At 48.2% G+C, this 20,954-nt stretch overlaps 1 protein-coding gene across 2 annotated transcripts; it reads right to left on the bottom strand.

Annotated features, from left to right (window-relative positions):
- Positions 1-3,749: 3,749 nt before the first annotated feature.
- On the bottom strand, positions 3,750-20,343 carry UTP14A (UTP14A small subunit processome component). Of its 2 annotated transcripts, NM_001034241.2 has the most exon segments (15): positions 3,750-4,188; positions 5,749-5,848; positions 5,978-6,171; positions 6,884-7,281; positions 9,059-9,449; positions 9,913-9,990; positions 10,073-10,196; positions 10,782-10,876; positions 10,975-11,094; positions 15,490-15,645; positions 15,940-16,082; positions 17,814-17,878; positions 18,354-18,424; positions 19,261-19,339; positions 20,275-20,343. In NM_001034241.2, coding segments are annotated over 15 exon segments (2,313 nt in total). In that variant the 5' UTR covers positions 20,301-20,343; the 3' UTR covers positions 3,750-3,915.
- Positions 20,344-20,954: the final 611 nt, after the last annotated feature.

Genomic DNA, 20,954 nt, shown 5'->3' with positions numbered 1-20,954 from the left:
TAAGCGCCCATTGGCCTGTAGTTGGGTTTTCTCTTCTCTTGAGCCGCGTCTCCCGTCCGACTGAGATTTAATTTCAGTGCTCCACGCGAGTGGGGTGGATACAAAAGGCTAGAGACAACATCGCTCTACGCCGCGAGGTGGGCAGCCCGGGACTGGGAGGCGGGGGCCGAGGCGATCGTCGTGGGCTCGCCCTTTCTCCTTGGGTGGCCGGGGAGTGTCACTGGCCCTTGCCTCTCTGAGCCTTACGGTCCCCTGCTAAGGTCCCTCAGGGTATTTTCGGGACAGTCCCCCTCCCACTTCATCCCGCTCGCCGCCGAGTCCCCGCTGTGCGCGTTGAAGGGACAGGTTTGAGGCGGGAGCCGGGAGGAAGCTCCGGGTAAAATCATCCCGGTCGGTCAGGTCGCAGCGTGTCCCTGCGGCGCACTGGCCAGGCCCCGGTTGCGGGAGACGCCGCGGCCCACCGGGTCCCTCAAACACTTCCGACGGGCGCCTGCGTCCCGGGCGGCCGCCGGGGGCCGGGCTGGGTGGGTAGGGGAGCGACCTGGCCTGGGTTCGCGCTCCCGAGCGGTGCGCCCGCCCGAGAGGTGCCCGTGGCCGCGGGACGCCGAGGCTCCCCCGAGGGCAGGCTGCGCGCCTCTCGGGTCGGGCCACCGCAGGGCCGCCCGGGCGAAGTGAGGCGGAGGGAGTGCGTGTGTGTGCCGGGGGGAACTGCGCTGGAGCGCGAGCCGCCGGCCCGGGAAAGGTGGGTCGGGGAGCCGCGGCGGCGGCGGCGGCGGCGGCGGCGGCGGGAGGAGCGAGCCGGGAACCCGGGAGGTCGGCCGGGCTGGCGGGCCCGGAGCCGCGGGGGGGAGGGCGGAGCGCCGAGGGCGGAGATGGGGCCGCGGGAGGGAGGGGGCCGGCGGGGCGCGGCCAGGGGGCGGGACGCCGGGACCCGGGGAAGATAAGAGCGTGCTCGCGGGGAGCAAGGGCGGGAGTGAGGGAGGGGCGGGGGACTTAGAGACCAAAGAGGAGACAAAAGGACGGGGTGGGTGGGAGGGGCGTGGACAAGCGGGGGTAGGGGAGGGGCGCCGGGGGACGCCTCGGAGGGAGGGGTATGTGTGTACGGGTGGTGAGGGGGGGCGCTGAGGAGGGAGGGACTTAGCGAGGGACGTGAAGGGACAACATAAGAAGGGAGCGCGGGGTACGGAGAAAGGCGGGGTGGGCCTGGAGTGCTCCACCACGCTGGCCACGAAGGGGAGGGGAAGCCGCGAAGGGGAGGCCGCTGGGAGGAAGGGCCACACACAGGGAGGGGGATCCTGGGGAAGGACAGTACGCGAGGAAGGCGGGCCGGGGCTTCGGCGGGCTTGGGAGGGGAAGGGTGAGCAGACGCGGGGAGAGAGTGCTGCAAGAACCCGAGGGTGGAGGCGGATGGGCGTGTGTGGAGCGCTGAGGGCAGCGATTTAACGCTGCCGATCGGGATGACCTAAAGACCACGGTGGGGGCCGCACAGACGGGACGGGACTACTGAGGCTGGACGAAAACTGCCCAGGGGAAAGTGGGACCTACGAGGGCTGCAGAAGGGTGGCGGGGGCGGTCTCGGGCTCGGCAGGAAGGCGCCACCACCGCCCTCTGCCCGTCCCCAGCGTGCCCCGCCCCGTCCGGGGGCCCTAAGGGCAGGGGCCTGGGCCGTGGGGGAGCCGAGCCAGGGCGGTACCATTCGGAACAGAGAGGGGGGCTGGGAGGGAAGGGAGGAGCCAGGGGTCAGAACCCTGTTGGGGGCGGGGGGGCCACACCCTGGGAAAAAGGCTTGGGCACATCCAGAATGGACCAATCAGCGAGCAAGGCCAGGGTGGCGTCAAGGGGCAGCTCTGGCCAATGGGAAGGGAGAACACTTCGGAGGTTCGGAGGAAGAAAAGAAAAAAAAAAGCCCCAAGGAACAACAATCGAATCCGTTTGGGGGCTTGGAAGGCAGGGAGTGGGAGTCGTTTATAGCACGTTCCAGCGCCTGCCCTCCCCTTGGAAGGATAGGGTCGTTTGCATCACTCGTGGGCCGCGGGGAGCACACGGCGCTGAGGAGGGTCCCGAGAAAGTAGAAAGGGATTGGCCGTTTACTGGGGGCACTTGATTGGGTGCTTCGATTTTGGGGGGGTGGGTGGGACAGAAGTGGGAGCTTTGTGCTCAAAAGAGTGCAAGAGAAGGTTAAGGTCTCTTAAAGAGAGGCAGGAATTGGCAGGGGTCCCCCATTCCTCCATACAGGCAGTGTCAGCCAGCAAGTGGATCGCAGATAATTTCAAACCGGTGGATAATATAAAAATAACCCTTGAGCTCTGAACACGATCAACATACTCAGTTCCCTTCCTAGCACCGGGCAGGTTCTTGAGAGGATGATCAGTGTTAGCCGGGGTCCACAGCTGCCACTGGGAATTTGAGACATGTGTGGCGTGGCTTTTGGCTTCAGAGTTAAGTCTAGGGTCCCAGTGCTTACTCGGTCACTAACTGCAATCTTAAACCTATAAAATAAAGGCATTGTGACTAGTTACCATTGAGGTAGAAACTGACTTGGGGAGTGATGGGCTCAGAAAAAAAGAGCCATACTGGTGGGGAGAATTGCAAAAGAAAATTCGTGGAGGGGAAGAACTTTTAACCCAGAATTGCAAATGTCTGCAAAGCTCCTGAAGCTGCATTTAAAATGGTGTAGGTGTTTGTGTTTTTCTGGTGAGGGTTCATAATTTAAAATTCTCATAAGATTGTGACATAAAAATTGAAAAGGTCTAAAAAGGCTGTGGGGACCTATCTCCAAGACAGTAGGTGAAGTGCCCTAGTGGCTATGTCCTTTCCATATCAGAGGGGGTTTCTCCAACTTCTTGTTAGGAATCTCTGGCTGCAGGGGCCCTTTTGATACATATTGTCATCCAAAGAAAGGCAGGTTCCTCAGAGCTGAGAAGCTGACCATGAACTGCCATATAACAAAGTAACGCCTGAATAAATCATAAACAATGGTGAGGAGTTGGCCCTTCATTAGGAAGTAAAAGGAATAGAGCTTTATTTCTGAAAGCTCATTTACCTCATCTATAAAGTAAGACTAAAAGTGCTAACTACTCTAGACTGCAGCCTGTGAGCTGGGAGGCTCACACATAAATTCTCCATACTGGAGTGGTTGCAGTGCCTTCCTCCAGGGAATCTTCCCAACCCAGGGATCAAACCTGTGTCTCTTACATCTCTTGCATTGGCAGGCAGGTTCTTTACCACTGGTGCCACGTGGGAAGCCCAGAACTAGCCCAGAGCAGAATCCAATTGTCTGATTTGTGCATACTGCTGCTAGGTTCAGAGGTTGAGAATATACAGTATTTAGTTACTATCTCTCGGAGAAGGCATTGGCACCCCACTCCAGTACTCTTGCCTGGAAAATCCCATGGATGGAGGAGCCTGGTAGGCTGCAGTCCATGGGGTCGTAAAGAGTCGGACACGACTGAGTGACTTCACTTTCACTTTCCACTTTCATGCATTGGAGAAGGAAATGGCAACCCACTCCAGTGTTCTTGCCTGGAGAATCCCAGGGACGGGGGAGCCTGGTGGGCTGCCGTCTATGGGGTCGCAGAGAGTCGGACACGACTGAAGCAACTTAGCAGCAGTTACTCTCTCTGACTTATTAAGCTGATTATTTATGGTTATATCTGACATGGACTTAAGGTCATAGGCTAGGGTAACTTCCCTCCAGTCCAATTTAGGACAACTTAGTCCTTGGTAAGAAAATAACAACACAGTAAACATTCCAGTTAGATAAAAATGCCTTTATTTCTAAAATGTGGCTTAACTACACCCATGGTGTGCTAAGCTTGTTTTGGAATCATCTTGCAGCTCCAAGTAAAACCAGGCCAGTGGAGGAACAGTCAGGGCTATTGGTTCCCGGCACTAAGGTGTCACTACTTCAGCAATTCAATCCACACAGTTATTCTCCAGGTGTTTTTTGTGACGTATGGAGAGTCGTTTTGGATTCCTCTGTACGACAGAGAGGTCCGACCTTGAGGAAGATCGGTAGCCCACATCCTCTGCTTTGATAGGCTTAATGATATGGCCTGGCTTGGTGACAACCTTGGGCATGGTCAGCTTTTGGAAGGCCCTCTGGGTGTTCCATGTAGATCCTACGGGGGTCTGGATGGTCCTTTCAAATTGTTGATGGTGTGTGAATGGATGTGGAAGCACCTGCACCTGGAAAAGAAGGCAGAGTGACTTGGCCTGAGCCAAGGCTGTAAACTCTAATGGCAGCTGGCCAGGTAGGTTTAGCACATAAGCCTCAGTCCTACATGATGGCCGTGGTGAGTGGAGCTACCGAGCGGCCAAGGTATGCCCACGCACCCATCCAACCTTAGGAGTGCCAAGCTGCTTGATGACACTTGGGAGGGGCCTAATTGGGATCAGAAACTCCCTTCCCCCAAGCTTGCCCAACAATGGAGGGATGAAAAACCATCCCAACAAGGCCCCTGTGGCAAGAGGAACACTAAGTAGCTGCAGGGTTGCTGGCCCCCAGTGGGTCTTCCTATAAAGCATTGTGACTACCAGACATCTGAGTACTGGTTTATCTGTGCCTCTCCATCCCCCTCCTTTTCCCCCCCTTGATTCATAGCATTGATGTTTTAAGGAACCCAAAGATTTACTCCCAAATCCTGAACTCCACCAAGCTACTACACTCAGCTTCATGCTCTTCCCAAGTCTCATTTCTTTGCCCAGGACTCTTTTGCATTCCACCAAAGTGCTGGTTTCAGACTTAAATAATCTTTAAATGCTTCCCCAAAGGCCAAAGAGGAGGAAAAAGACATAAGCAGAAAAAGGGGGAAGTTACAATCAGTAGTCTCTGGAGATACTCAATGGAACACTCAAAGAGAAGCTTGAGTACTTTCAGGCAGTCCTGGTGGCGGTGAAGGACACAGATTCTTTAGGTTAAGGGAGGGTCTTAGTGGGGTTGACAGAGTATTATTGAAATCATATTTTTCTCCTCTCTTCTGTACCTATTAAATAGCTCCCCCCTCTTTAGAATGAAAAATACAACTTATTTGAATTTTAAACTGACTAGGGTAGATCTCAGGGTCATAGATTTTCAGAACTGAAGGGAATGTAAAGGTCACTGAGTCCCATCTCATTCCCAAGTCCCCTCTATGCATGCTCACACCCCCAGAGCAATCCCTTCTCTCTTTGGACCAGCAGAAAGTTTTTCCTTGAATGGGAATCCTGCCTTTCCTCGAACTTCTATGTTATGTGGCTGCACTCCACATGAAAGCCTTCAATAGAGTTGAAGGCCATGATGGTGCTCAAGTTTGCTCTTCTCTTGGGTAAACATCCCTAGCTCATTATCATATGATACAGTTTTACATCCTTTCACTGTCCTGAACAAGTTGGTCATTTTTCTTAGGACGTAGGTTAAACCTAAACTCCAAACATTACCTGGACTATAAGCACAAGCCTGAAGAACAGCAACTCTGAGTTTTGTCAGACCCATTTGCATCAGCATTTACTGGGGTATTGGCTGGAAATGCAAATTTGGGGGCCTCACCAATACTACAAAGATTCAGTTTTAACCCACCCACCCAGTAATTAAAACAGCAGAGTCAATCTGGGGAATTATTCATCTCAGAGCCAGTGAAAACAAGAATAGATCTGATCTGTGGTCAAGATCACACACCCTTCTTGACCACAGAGCACTAGAACACTCCTCCCAAGGAGGAGAGCCCGGCAGCGGAAGAGGAGGCTGCTAAATTGCTCTCTATCCCTCACCTGATGAGCTGCTGCATGGGTGTTCCGCTTCTCATTGATAATCACGTTTGGCAAATTCTTGTCTTTCCTTGGAGGACCCTCAGGGGCTTTAATGAGAAACCTGGAAAGCAGAACAGCAGGGTGTCTGACTAAGAGCATTAAGGACTTAGTCCAAAGGGCAGAGAGGACACATGAGGGTGAAGTGGGAGAACCTGGTGCTCTTCTAATGGGCTTTCTTTCCTGTTCTTACCGGCGTCTCTTCTTGGCACTGGGCTTCAGGCCTATGCCACCCCACTCGCCCCAGCCAGGCAGAGTCAGGTCCAGGTCCTTTGGCTTACTCGCCTCCACAGCTTCCCTCTTCTCTTTCAAGAAGTCTCTGATGACATCATCCCCAGCAAAAGCTTCCTTTATTATCTGCCTTTGATCTCTCTCTTCTTCATCTTCCTGGGAAGAAACAAGAACAGTTACGGCTTGCCTTCTGAGCCGAGGTTTGTGGCAAGATGGTTGGTTGTGACATTTTAGCGCCCTCTAGGGGGAAGTGCGGAACAACGACGGTCTTGCGCTACAAACCAATAGGCAGCCAACCAAGCTCTGATCTCTCTAGGGTAAATATCCCTAGCTCATTATCATAGGACACGATTTAAAACTTTCAAGAAGGAAGCTGTAGGGTGGAGGAAGGAACCAGTCAGTGTCAGGAGGGGGAGCTCCAAGTGGGCCTGGCCAGAATGTGGGAGTCCTTCAGTTTATATCCCTGAAAAGACAGGTGCCGGGGCTCCTCACTTGAGCAGTTTCAATGACTTAATCAGGGAGCCCCAGACCATTTGAAATCCCACTGAGTAGAGCAAAACTCACTCACCTTTGAGTTGTCCTGCCTGGCATCTGGCCAGAGGTTTGAATGAGTCCCTCTGTCCTGTGAGGGCTTTAGAGTCACCCCAGGGAGGATGTGGTGGCTCAGAATTTAAGATGAGGGAGTCTCAGCGGCACTCACACATTTTCATCTATTAAGCTGTCGCTGGGACCAGCCTGGCAATACTACTCCGGACCTCTCAACTCCCGCCATGTGCCCCCAGCACAAAACTTTCGACTCTATTGCTCGTGCAGGAAGGACACTTTCCACACCAGCTCTGATTCCCCCCGCGACCCTGGCTCTGCTCACCAACTCCTGTACGGTTGTGGGAACTGCCAAGGACTTCACGGAAGGCGATTTTGTGGTTAGGAGGTTCTGGAGATCAATCATTTGCTCCTTCCTTTTCTTCTCCTTGGGGGCGCCAATATGATTACTTAGATTCTTCTCCAACTGCAGCCCTTCTACTGCAGTTCTGGGAAGCTCCTCGTTTTCAACACACCCTTCTCTGCCCAGCTCCTCCAGCTCGTCCAGAGTCCGAGCTCTCTCTGGCCTCTGCAGCAACATGGGCTCCTCTTCCTCCCTGGCAGGTTCCTCTCTCTGAGCTGTCCTCGCTGAACTCAGTTCTTGCTTCCCTGACTGATGGTTCTCCGTGCGGAGTTTCTGACACAGTGCCCTCAAATCGGACAGCACCTCCTGGCTGCTAGGATCTGCAGGAAGCAATGAAAGGTGTCAGAAAAGTAAGGTGGGTGGTGTCTCACAAGCATTTATTGACCTCTTGCTGGGCATGGGGCACCAGGGGAGACAGGCTAATGACGACAAATGGGTAAGACAAGATGCCATTCATTGGATCTCCTGGTGAGTTCACTACCTGTCAAGTCACAGGCAATGGAGTTTAGGACTTAAATGCAGCATGTTAGGAAGCAGATGTTCTGGGTCCTGTTCCCAGCTTTGCCAGTGACTCTGTATAAGTAGAGCTGTGGCTTAATTTGCCCAGAGAGTAGGCTCTACTTGGGAGGATCACTCCAAATTCCACATTTTTATTAAAAAAGCTGTTTTAGCAACTGGCTTCTAAAAGCAACTTTGTTGTCATTTATTGAGTTGGCCAAAACGCTCAGATTTTTCTACTGCAGCTTACGGGGAAAACCCGATGGAACTATTTGGTCAACACAATATTATTTGTAATTTCTAAAAACTGTGACGTCCTATTTGTAGTTTACATTGTAATTTTCTACTTGTAAAAACTGTATCCAGCATTGTTTTGTTTGGGGTCCATGCCTTCCCACTATTTTAGGATACTATTTCCCCAAAGTTTGAGATCTTTCATATTTATCATCTGTATGTGCTAAGTTGCTTCAGTCATATCAGACTCTTTGCAACCTCATGGACTGTAGCCTGCCAGGCTCCTCTGTCCATGGGATCCTCTAAGCAAGAATACCGGACTGAGTTGCCATGTCCTCCTCCAGGAGATCTCCCTGACCTAAGGATCGAACCCACATCTCTTATCTACCTTCCATTCCACAACCAACTATTTGATATATTTCACTAGGGGTCTGGGAGGAACCATCCTGGCCCGTGGCTAGTGCTTTCTACAATCCTCTCAGAAGTGACTGCTTATAATTACTAACCCTCGAACTCTTTAGCTGAAAACCCCAAGTAAAGGTCCCCCAATACATTCTAAACAACAGATCTAAAAAAAATTTTTTTAAACCATGGAAAAACAGAATCTTGTTGTCATGTAAATGCATTCATTATTCTTATAGGAAATATAATTGGACCTGAGAATCTAACCAGACCAGGTGATTTCTGAGTGCAGTTAGTTTCCTGAGCAGGCTTTGTAACACCCTGCTTTGTCCCCAGAATGCAAACTCCAACCTGCCTCAAGGGTGCCAAGGTTGCTAATACATATAATATGCAAATATATATAATATGCTCGAGTCTGAGCATGGGCTAACAATTCTAATTTACCCTGTACCTTGTAGTCAGTCATTCATTCCTATCAAGAAAGTCGCACCCCACATCAACATATCAACCAGCATTAACAGAGCGCTAAAAATGCCACTCCTCCTCCCCAAACAAAGCAGACAACTGCAGTGATGATCTGAAGACATTTCATAAGATCTCAAAATACACCTTCTCGCCTATGGGTGTGAACGATTTTCAGATTTGCCAGCCCACCACATGCACCGCTCTCTGGCTTGCGGGTCCCAGTGATGTCAACTCCCGCCCCTCCTTCAAGGATGGCGCACTTCTGTCTTTCTGAAGACTGAACACATACTCTAGAGCCATGCGGATGCCCGCTTATGAAATGCCTTTGAAGAAAAACGGTCATTACAAATGTATTTTCTCTTCAGGGACCCATGGCACTCTCTTGAAAGGCCCTAGAGCCTAATCTCTGCAGCGCGGGTGGGCGGGCACAGTTTTCCTCTCAGTTGGCCAAGAGCACCAACACCAGGCAGCACCCCCCTGTGGTGTACCACTGCTCACCCTTTGTTACACGTCTGTGCACAGGCTCTGCCATGTGATTGAGCTCAGACTTCTGTCTAAGTGATCGCCTTTCCTCAAATTCTTTCAAGAGAGTTTCTTCCTCCACCACTGCTTTTTCTTCCTCACTTTCAGAAGTCTCCTGGGCTTCAGGCTCAGCAGGATCTTCCAGGTCTTTCTGGACCTCAGCCTCTTTGGCATCAATGAAGTGATTCCGGAACATCCAGGGGTTCAGTCCATTTGCCTTTATCTGCACCTCATTCACCAGGTCAGGGACAAGAGGTTCTTCCTCCTCCTCCTGGCCTTCCCCCTCTTCCTCACTCTCAGAGGCCGCCCGGACCTTCTGCGTCAGCTCTTTGTTCCTGGCCAGCTGTTCCTGCATAGCCTGGCGAGCCTGGGGGAAAGTCATAGCACGAGCGCCTGTCATTAGTGACCACAGTCACACCTCTCCCAGTCCACTCCTCAGAGCTGCCTCCTCTCAATCTTCCTGGTACCTACCGTTTAAACTGCTTATACACCATTGTGTTAACAGGTATGGAACAAAATGCAAGACAAATTCTTTGTCCTCAAGGAATCGACATGTGAAACAAGTTTTTTTTTTTTTTTTTTTAACACACAATTCCTCTCTTCTTTAACTGGACTTGCCTTTGGTGCTGTTTCCCTTTCATCTCTCCTAGGACTGCACATAATTTTCCTCTCTGCCTTAGAAATTTTCTGATGCCTTTTTAGATTCCTGGTTTTCCATTCATCCACATGGCTTTTTTCCCCCCAACTCTGCTTCTGCTAGCATCCTTATGGACTGCTTTGCCTTTCTTTCCTTTAATTCCGTATCTCCTTTCACTCTGACGGTGTCTTACCTCCAGGTCATATTTGGCCATAATTGCCTTTGATTTTGCCCATTTCCCACTGTTCTGGTGCTTAAGGCTCATTCGCTCCTGGAAAGAAAGGGCACAGTGAGCTCCTTATTGCTTTCTAGGGAGAGCAGGTTCAAGGGTTGGGGGCCAGAGGCAGCCTCACCATCATTCTGGCCTTGTCAAGTTTTTCTAGTTCTTCTAGTGCTGCAGCAGGATTGACCTTCTGCAACTTCTCAAAATCTTTTAAGGCTTGCTTGGCCTTTCCTTTCTTCAGAATTCTGTGATACCTATAGGGTGAGAGAGGTATGAGGGAAGAGATACAGCTGAACCACTGGTGCCACACATGTAAGTGCCCCCATCACACGAGGGGTCTCCTAATGCCAGGGATGGACTGGACATCACAGAGCTAGACCTGCGAGGCTTGGTGGGACCCTCAGTCCCTGCAGCCCCCAAGGGCAGACCTCCACAAATGAATCCCCTCTGCTTCTAGAGCACAAGCACAAGGGAAGAGCAGAACATGATCCCAAAAGGCAAAAAAGGCAGGAAGGAAGCCCTATTGGCTTCATAGCTGTTGAAGTCAGAACTCATTCAGCAGAACCACTCCATGATGCCCTGGAAGGAAGTCAAAGTAACTGACAGTCCTGTTTTTAGCAAATTCAAGATGGAAAGCCAAAGCCAGAGGAGCAGGCACCACTGAAGCAGGCAAAACTCTCTGAGGTTGGTTTGAGGAAAAAAGAGGCCAGTCACTCCTCTTTGGGACTTTTCCTACAGGACCCCACAGCTGCCATGGGAAAGGTTCTCTCCTAAGGACTTGTGATTAGCCATGCCACTTTCCCATGGAACCCAAGGCTGGTTCACAGGGGCTTCCTTACTTTTTGCTTTTGATTCTCTTCTCTCTTCGAGCCCTGGCCTCATAGTAGGATTGCAGGGCCCGGGCCCTTTGAAGCTCTGCTCGGCGCATCTTTACCTACAACGAATGACATTTACAGTAACCCCTAGGGTTGATGGTAAATGCCGGGAGAAACAGAGCATGCCTGGGTGGATCAAAGGGCTTAGCACACTTACCTCTTCCAGGCTCATAGCTTTGAGAGAGGCCTTTTCCACGGGAGTCAGTAAAGGGTCTGTCACGGGCTGCTTGTTCTTATGGAGAAGATTAAAAATCTCCTGCTCCAGGGGAGTTCCTGCCTTAAGGAGGTAACAGAACACTCTAAGTCTTAAGTCATGCTCCTAGAGTCTCCCTCTTTACAATCCTTTGGCCATCTACACAGTGACTGGAATCACAAACTGGACAGGATGGGCTGTTACAGCAAAAGAAGGGGGTTCTAGGCTTGCTGTTCAAGGGTGCAGATAAAGCCTTACATTTTATTCTGATTTAAGGTAACTTCAGCAAGGGGCCTCTGAGGTTACTCTCTAATATTACCGAGGGAATCACTCGTGTTCAGATGACCAATATATATAAAACAATACCATTCTCTTAAGAATCAAAGCAGGATGCTCTTAAGGTAAATGCCTGCAGGACAGAGGAACAGCAGTACCAAACTGTCAGTCTACAGAATTGCAAAACAAAATGGTCCCTGAATTCTTATGTATATTTGAAGCAGATTACTCTTAACACAAAGTTAGGGACCTCAGATCTGTATTAGCCTCCCTTTAAGAATATTTATAGAGGAAAGGGGAGGTTAGGTCTTAAGATGAGCACAAAAAGACACCGCCTTTAACAAAATGACTTCCAGGTAATTAGCCTGCTTCCTGACAGTTCAAATTTAACTCTAGTCAATTTTTAACTTGGCTCTGATGCTTCACTTTCCAGATAACTTTGCATGCTAGGTGGTGTCTACGCTAATGAAACGCAATGGACTGTGAACCAGTGACTTCACATGTCAACAAAAGACCCCATTTGCTGCTTGACTGATATTTTAAGGATGGCTAAAATAATCAGGCTGATCATGTCATGGTACACTTTGGCAAGGCATAAAGATAGCCCTGGGCAAGAGCCAGTTTCAAACCTCATGCACATATTTTATGTGGTTTTCTTGAAACACCATATATATCACAGTCAGTGTTAAACTTACAAATATCTGGACAAATGCATAAACACACATCATCCCATGTTACACTACCCTACTGATAGAACCATAAAACTATTCTACTAAATAGTAAAGGTGCATGTTCTTCCATTTTTAGTATTTGCAGTAGTGATCAATCACAGGCTAGAAAATGATTTATATTACAATGTTGTAATCTCCCTCTGATTCAATTCAATTTACAAACACTTATTGATTGTAGCTACATTCCAGGCACTTGTGTGGGGTGCTAGGAATACACAATTAATTAAGATAGTTCCTGTCCTCAGAGAGCTCATAGCCTTTCAGAGGAAAGATACACTGTACCATCACCAACATGATGGGTTAAAAGTCCATAGGAGTAATCACAGAGGAAGGAACAATTCTGATTAGGAGATGGGGTAGGCTTGGGGAAGGAAGAGACTTTTTGAATTAGGCTTTGAGGCATCAGCACAATTCTACAAGGAGGGGAAAAAAATCTAAAGGGAGAGATGTGTATAAGCAAAACACAGATCTAGAGAAAGGAAAGATATGTTGGGAACAATGCACTGTCCAGTATAGCTAAGATGCCAGGTACTTCTGTCTTATTCTGTAAGTGGAGAGCCTTTTGAAGGATTTTAAGCAGAAAAGTGACAACTGGTGCTGTGTTTTGGAGAGAAAAGCCTGGTGACTGTGTAAGGGGTTCTATGAAAGTGTCAAATGAAAATGAGACAAGGAACCAGGGCTGTGAGACAGAATTACAGGACTCACCCCCTGCGTGGGCTGGCAGTTGAGGGGAGGAGTTATGTCACCGACTGAGGTACAGCATGAAGGTCATAGTACAGCTTAAGCGTCTGGGGAAGGGAAATACTAGGCGTACTTTGTCGTGTGTCAAGTTTAGGGGCACAGGGGAGACCCAGGTGAGGCCTGTGAGTCATGTGGAACACGGGTCCGGAAATCAGGAGTTGACAGTGATCTGTACCATGTTTACAGCCCAAGAATAAAAAAGGACTAAGAAAGTCAGATAAAAACCAAAACAGACACGAAAACAACAGCAAGCCTATGTTCCAAGGCAGCAGTTTTAACCACGATATGTTAATGGTGTCAAATAGGCTGAAGACGCAGAGGACCTGGGATGTGGCCATTGGGAGGCCCCTCACTAATTCATTCTGAAAGAAGTTTCAGGAAGGTAGTAGGGAAGAGGGTAACAGAACAGGGACCAGCTCTTTCCAAAGCATGTTCCTCATCAGCTGACAAGGTTTACTTCATTTTTGTAAAGTTTAAAATTCAGTGGATTTGATTAATAAAATTAGTTTGTCCTCTAAGTCAAAAGGATTTCTTTACCATCTTTTCATAGCATTTAAAAGGCTGTCTGGCGTACACTGTGGTCTGCCCAACTCTCAGAGCGGCATGTGCTATATTCTAGCAACCAGACCCTGCCAATACCCCCAGCCCCACCCCCAGGCACACTGAGAAAGGAAGGTTTTGAGGAGCACACTTCTGGAAATGATTGTGCCAGCTGCTAGGGGAGGGAAGAAGGGAGTGGGTGGTAAGTTACCTTACCTCATTTCTAGCACTTTGCCGTTTACAAATGCTTTCTCACACATTATCCCCTTTAATGCTTCTCAGCTAGAGTCAAATGGAATTTTAGGTAGCTGGACCAAAACTGTAAGTGCTGACTTTTTAGATTCTTTATTTCCAGGAATACTAGTATACTGCTAGCCCCTGGGCTCTGCCTTCTAAGGTGCTACTAGCCACCAAGGACCTCCTGACTTCTCTGTGCCATGCTGGTATAATTTCTCAAAAATGAACTTCAGACTGGCTGCACCATTCTCAGTGCAACCCCTCCCCCACCATCTCATCTTTACCGACCAATTTGGCATTTGCCTGCCACCTCCAAGATCACACCAGCATTTGGAAGAAGCAAGGTGCAGAACAGTGTGGAGTAGATTACTACTACTTTTTTGATTTTAAAAAGTGAGATAAACATAAATATATCCATAAAATTTTTAATTTAAGAAGAACAAATAACTTGTAGGAGTAGTGACCTCTGGGTGGGAGTATGGGGGTAAAAATGAGCAGATGGGGGACAGGAGTAGGGTCAAATGCTACATTTCTTCTATACTTATTTTCAAATCCTGCAAATTGTATTACCTCTTAAAATTTTTTTCCTAAAGTCTCCCTTCCATCCTGCAGCCACACTTTAAACCTGATCTCATTTTCATGTGGAAAAGGAAGCATCCTAGAAAGAGAATGGTGGTGACTTTCAATAACAACATCAGAAACAGAGTTTATCTCCATAATAAGCAACACCTTGCTCAATGTCTAGCTATGGCGGCAAGCCATGTTTACTTTGATGAGCTTTAATTATCTCAACTTCCTGACACATACGACCCCATTTTGGGATTTACAGAAAGCAGAGAAACCATCTATCCAGGGTTTGGGCACTGCTGTTTTGGACTATCTTTCTGCTGAAGACAGAACACCCCCTTATAGACTCCATAACCAATGGTGTATTGGAAAAGAAAGGCTAGCTGTTCTGAAGTTGTTCAGACTAAACACTGACACTTCAGGTACAACATGGGATTACTAACTTTTTAATTTTGCCATTGGCATAACTACTGTTCCACCTCTGGACCCATCATTTACCACCACCACCATTTCATAACAGATAAGCTATTTTAACACCTTTAAAGTGGAAAGAATAACTTCATAATAAAAAATAGCTGACAACCCCACACCACCATATTCACAATTATCCTTACAGTTCAGATGATTGAAAAATTTGCCTGAGATCAGTGTTTGGGAAACCAAGCTCTAAAATATAATTTTTATTTTCTGCAGCTCAGTCATAATGAGTTACTTGCTAAGATTCTAGTCATTATCACCAATCTGCTGTATTTTAATGTGGTGTTCCTTTTCAAGTAAACTTTGGTCCTGCTGCTCATATATCCCGCCTAAGGCATCATTAATGCTGCCAGGTTCCTGACTCTCCCCAGATCAGAATGCTGGCTGTAAAAGCTTTTAAAAAACCAGGGTGTGAAAAAGAAAACATCATGATGTTCCTTCTCTATTGGCAAATCAGACGTCGTCACACAAAAACATGGAGATAATCATGTGTATGTGGGGGAGGAGGGCTCCCTGGTGGTAAAGAATCTGCCTGCTACTGCAGGAGACGTGGGTTCGATCCCTGGGTTGGGAAGATCCCCTGGAGAAGTAAATGGCAACCTGCTCCAGTATTCTTGCTTGGGAAACCCCATGGACAGAGGAGTGTGGCAGGCTACAGTCCATGGGGCGGCAGAGTTGGACACAACTCAGGGACTAAACAACAACAACCACATAGGGGACACTCCAAGCTGAGGAAGGGTGAGCTACCTACCGCCTATGAACCTTGCTCTCCCACCCGCCCCCCTCAACCTTTCTAATCACTCAACTAAAATGACCACAGCTGCCATTCCTGCTTAACATGTCTAAGGAGACCAACTGCAGGCTCTGCAATGTCCATGCTGTGTGACCTCACCTTTCAAGGAGCACTAACCTTCCAGCCATTGACCACATGTTCAATGGGAGCAAAGGCTGATTGGGGCTTGCTCAGGGGAAAAACCAGCTGCTCTGCTTGCCGATTCTTCAGAACGACAGGATCCCATTTGGAGAGGATTTGGGAGCTTTTATTGAATGCCACTTCTCTGTGGATCTGAAACAGGCAAAAGCACAAAGAAAGAGCCACGAATTGAAGCATTAAACTCAAAAGAACCAGCAGGAAATTAGGAGGCCATGTAAGAGTCAGGATGCTAGAGATTAGCTCTTGCTTACTTACTTCTCAGGACTGCACTTGCCCTGAGATTAGTTTTAATCTCTTCCAAGGTGAGGCAACCACAACTTGCCCCCTCCCACTTCTCAGGCCTTTCTCGCTTCTCATCTTGCCCTTTTTTTTTTTTTTTTTGGGTCAGTTTCTTCCCCTTAGTGGACCACATTTTCTTTGACTTACCCGCTCAATCTCTTCTCTGTGAAGTGGTAGCTCCACAGTCTTCTTCGATTTCACTCGATTCAGCTGCTTTTTCACAGCAGCCAATGAGGATGAAGTTTTAACAGGCTCAAGCAGATCTGAAAGGACCAGCTTTTCTCCTGATCCTGTAGAAAGGCCAAACTTTCTGGTCAGACTGAGAAGTGAGGCAAAACCTCAGCATCACCTCAGCAGAAAGTGCTGGTAGCCAGGCAGGTGTGCAGGGAAGCAGGAATAGCCCTCTTACTTCCATCACTAGCCAGTGTGATGGCACTGCTTTCCTACATCCCCAAACATGTTGAAGTGTAGAAGACAGAAAACTATTTAAAACGATCATTTGCTTTTCTCCTGGTCTTTCTGGTTCCACGCTTGCCCACTGGAATTCATTCTTCACACAGCAGCCAGTGTTTTGAAACTGTAAATCACAGGATGTCATGATCCTGCAGAAAATCCTCCAATGACTCCCCATCATCCTCACAGCTCAGTGGGTCAAGAATCTGCCTGCAATGCAGGGGACACAGGTTTGATTCCTGGGTCGGGAAGATCCCCTGGAGAAGGAAATGGCAAACCACTCCAGTATTCTTGCCTGGAGAATCCCATGGACAGAGGAGCCTGATGCTGCTGCTGCTAAGTCGTTTCAGTTGTGTCTGACTCTGTGTGACCCCTAGACCGCAGCCCACCAGGCTCCCCCATCCCTGGGATTCTCCAGGCAAGAACACTGGAGTGGGTTGCCATTTCCTCCTCCAATGCATGAAAGTGAAAAGTGAAAGTGAAGTCGCTCAGTCGTGTCCGACTCCTAGCGACCCCATGGACTGCAGCCTACCAGGCTCCTCCATCCATGGGATTTTCCAGGCAAGAGTACTGGAGTGGGGTGCCATTGCCTTCTCCCCAGAGGAGCCTGGCAGGCTACAATCCATGGGATCACAGGAGTTGGACACGATTCTTAGTGACTAAACCACCACCCTGTCTGCCTCTCCAACCTCAAGTTATCCGTAAGTGGAGGATGGTCCAGCCACACTGACCTTGCTCCTCTTCTTCAAACATGCTGACCATGTTATCTCTCTCAGTGCCTTTGCACCAGCTGGTCCCTCACCTGGAACACTACTCCCTGTCTCTGCATGCTTGACTTTTCTTGTTATTCAGATCTCAGTTTAAGTTTTGCCTCTTCAGAGGGATTTCATTCATGCCTAGCCAAAGGAAAGTAGCCGCTTAGTCACCTGACTGTATCATTTTGTTATAATTCACTTACTGTTTCACTGCCTTAGAATGTAAGCCCCAGGAGGTCCATCACTTATTCTTTACTCTGTATCTAAACCAATCCTGAAACTCATACATAGTAGAGGTACAGTATTTGCTGAATGGGTAAGCCTGGGAGAATACATTGTTACCAGTGCTGAAAGGTTACATTAATGATTACTAGAAGTGCCTAACTCATTCAGGTTGCCTAAGTTGTGAATACAGTGGGAAATATTTGGCACCTAGACTCAGTGTCAAGTGAAAATCTCAACTCTGTTATTTATTAGATCATATATTCTCAATTGGGGTGATACCATTTCCCCACCTAGGGGTAAAAATTGGTTCTTGGGTGAGCGTGCATAAGGGAAAAAAAAACCTTAGATACAGTTAGCTCATTAAGCTCTATGGCAGATCTTGACTGTGGCCTTTTCATTTTCTTTTAGAAATGGAAGAAATTCAAGAGCATCCGATTACCCTTCTTCATTCACTCATGGGTAAGTATGTATGGTATGATTCACTAACCACATCAAAAATAGTTGGAAAGAGGGCACCAAGGGGAAGTAGACCATTATGCTTTTGGAATTCCACAAGGTCCATGCAGACAGTTTCCTTTGTTAACTTACCTTCAGAACTTACACTGAACTCTGACACCTTCAGACTAGCCTCAGACCTATCAGCCAATTTCTGCCTGAAATTAAGCAAAACAGAATACATAGAGAATGGATACAGTCTGCTGGGGAACAAACACCTCTCTTCAAACAATGCTTTCGTTTCATATTTATTCTAGAATTAGGTTTTGTCACAAAATAACCAGGAAATCTATTCCTAAGCTGGACCCAGTAGTTTAACCATCTCTTAATGAAAACAGCCTCTCAAAAACACAAGGCAATGCAAGGCAGGCATAGTGAAAAAGGTATTGGACTTGGATTCAAACATGTCTGGATATGAATACCCTATCTGCCACTTATTCGAGTGACTTTGGGACATGTCAATCTTATTTTCTATTTGAAGAAGCCGATGTGCAGAGGATTTACCTACAGTCTCCAAAGTACATGCTCTTAAGAATGATGCTGAAAAATGTTGTCTTCGGCACTGAATGTTAGCTGCAGATAAGTCCCATGGAATCAGCTAGTTAGAAATGTCCATATTGAAGGGAATGTTACCTATCCTTTCCATTAAGTGAACTGATTGATTCCAGAAGCTTCTGATGCTTTCTTTCTTCATCTTTGTCCCCCTGGAAACAGAAAAAGGAAGAACCATCAGATTGATGAGGGGAGGGAAAAGACAGTATGGAAATTGAGGCCCATTTAAAATCTCCCATTCTTTTGGTCAGTGGAGAACTGGGAAATCAGATGAGGTCTGGCGTGCAGGCATTCCAGCTCAAACAGGAAGAACTGCTTCAAAAACCGAAATTTCCCAACTGTAAGGAATATAGATCCTAAGTAACCAGGAGCTAATGCCATGCTTCTGTCTTAACTGGTTTTAAGAAAAGTGCCATGAGAATAATATTTCTGTATAGAATATATAGTGTAATCTGACATGGGAACCTTGACATAAAAAAGCCAATCTAAGTAGTTTTCTCAAGAGAATAAAGAGCTGGAATTCCTATAGCAGCTGCCCAGCTTAATTATGCATGTGTATATTTCAGTCAGAAAATCAAGTAACTCTCTATGGAAATCCAAACTTGGAAACAGGGAAATCATATGGCACACACACTCCAAGTGGCACCACTGAGCCCCCTCCCCAGACACTACACTTAGCATCTCAGCATCAAGCTGCCATAGCTTTAGGCAGCTTTAACTGTGTTTGTGAGCATCTATGCTTTATCTTGATTTATTTTGTGTTTTAATTAGCAGGGCATGTCCTAAGGTAATCACTTCTTTGCTTTATGCCATTTGGCTTAGGTTTAGTAGGAATGCTCTAATTTGGAAAATTGTAACTAATTTATTTGTGAGACCTGAACAAGTATAAACAATGTTGCCACCCCTTTTCCTTCCATGAAGTGTGCCCTTTACCCTAATTTTGAAACAGAAGGGAACTGGAGAAGGCAGTTTGGCAGGTGTCACTCACCTCATCTTCACTAGTGCTCAAGGGGTAGTCTTTTGGCAAATCCTCTAGTTCTTTCTGTTGGTTCGAAGCCAGAAGGTTGCTAAAGGAGATAAAAGAGAAATACTATCACTTGAAGGAATTTTTCTTATATTGAAATGATCTCTAAAACATAACTTCAGTTCTCAGTACAGAATAGTCTTATCCCCTGGAAGAGGTGCAAACCAAGTAGTATTGAGCATCTTTGGAAGTTTTCCAAGACATCAAATCTGGACTGCAGAAGGCAGGCATCACCTGTTAAAAGGTGAGCAGTGTTAGTAATACCCATACAGAACTGCATGAAAATGGAAAGATCTAACACTCTTCAGTGACTGATTAGCACTGCATTTCCCACGGACCTCTGGGAGGCTATAAAAATGTCAGACCCTAGGTAAGGTGGCAGAAGATGCTGTTGCTGCCCCTTGAGGCAAGGCAACTTCACCATTAATATTTCTAAGCATCCGCCACATGGAAGACACCTGTATAGGTGCTGCTTACTCAAAAGTGACATCTTGATCACTTGTTCTCCGAAATCGAAAAACAGGGAATTGGAAGAAAGCCGCTGGAGCTTGCTCAGCAAAGCAGGCACTTTAATTAAAATGTCGTGGATGACTCCAATTAACAAAGGTTTCCAAGATAAGGCGAGTTTATAACAAAGTCACTGCCTGCGCAGTAGGCGGAAACGCTCCGCACCAGCGGCATCAAAAGGAGTCACGTGATGAGGAAAGTGCTACATATTAACTTCTCTGGAGCGGGAGAAACCGCAACAGGATCAACAGGGATGAGACTAAGAAGATGGAGAGCGGAGGGGGCGAATTAAATTAATAGGGCTTTAAAGGATGGATCATGGAAACAGTAACGAATGGTGAGATCCTGGGAGGGGAACAACTGTCGCCAGCTAAAAGATGGCCTCTGTTTCTCAAGAGCCGGGAAAACCGACCCCCAGCGAGGCTCAGACCCTGCCCTCCCCCCTCCCCGCCCCGGATCGCTACCCCTCACCTCTCCGCAGCCTGGTTCGCGTTCATCTCAGCAGCCTGTCTCACATGGACCAGGAGCGGAAGTCGAAAGGAAAGATTTCCGTACCGGCCGCAAAGCAATTTAGGCTTCCGCCAATCACGCGCGACTAGTGGCGTCACTTCCGGCCCGCCCCGAGGTGTGCAAGGAACTAAGCAGTTTGGGAGGCGCCCGCGGGGAATCGGGAGTCTGGAGGAAAAATCCTGTCAGCGGGTGGAGCTCTGCTCTCCCCACCCACCTCTCAGCTCTTTGACGCGTCCGCGTCCTTCTTCCCTGGCCCGGGTTTCCAGGCGGCCCGGGCGGGTGAGGTTAGCAGGAGTGTGCCTCGCTGTCGGGGACCTGGCTGAGCCTTCGTGGCTCTGCCTGATCCAAAAGGAGAGGCTCCAGCGTCTGTCGGTGATCGACAGCGTCCTGCGAGCCTGCCGCCAGCCAGCTCGAGGCGTTATTGACCGCCGGGGAAGTGGCCAGCATTGTGCTAAGGTCCTGGCGATCCGCCGGTGGACAACAAAGCAAGTTTCCTGCCCTCTTAAGGAAAAAATCCTTTGTCACCCCGCGCCCCCTTGTAATTGCAGCTCTGGGTTCCTACTTCCTACATAACAAAGTTTCATTCAAGAATGGGCTGTGTCTGTGACTGCAACTTCCTCCTCTCCCGTCAACCTTTAAGA

This window comes from Bos taurus, chromosome X, assembly GCF_002263795.3.
Source record: "Bos taurus isolate L1 Dominette 01449 registration number 42190680 breed Hereford chromosome X, ARS-UCD2.0, whole genome shotgun sequence".
In the NCBI taxonomy this organism is placed as follows: Eukaryota; Metazoa; Chordata; class Mammalia; order Artiodactyla; family Bovidae; genus Bos; species Bos taurus.
The sequence above is the reverse complement of the archived record's forward strand: the minus strand, read 5'-3'. Positions and strand labels throughout refer to the sequence as shown.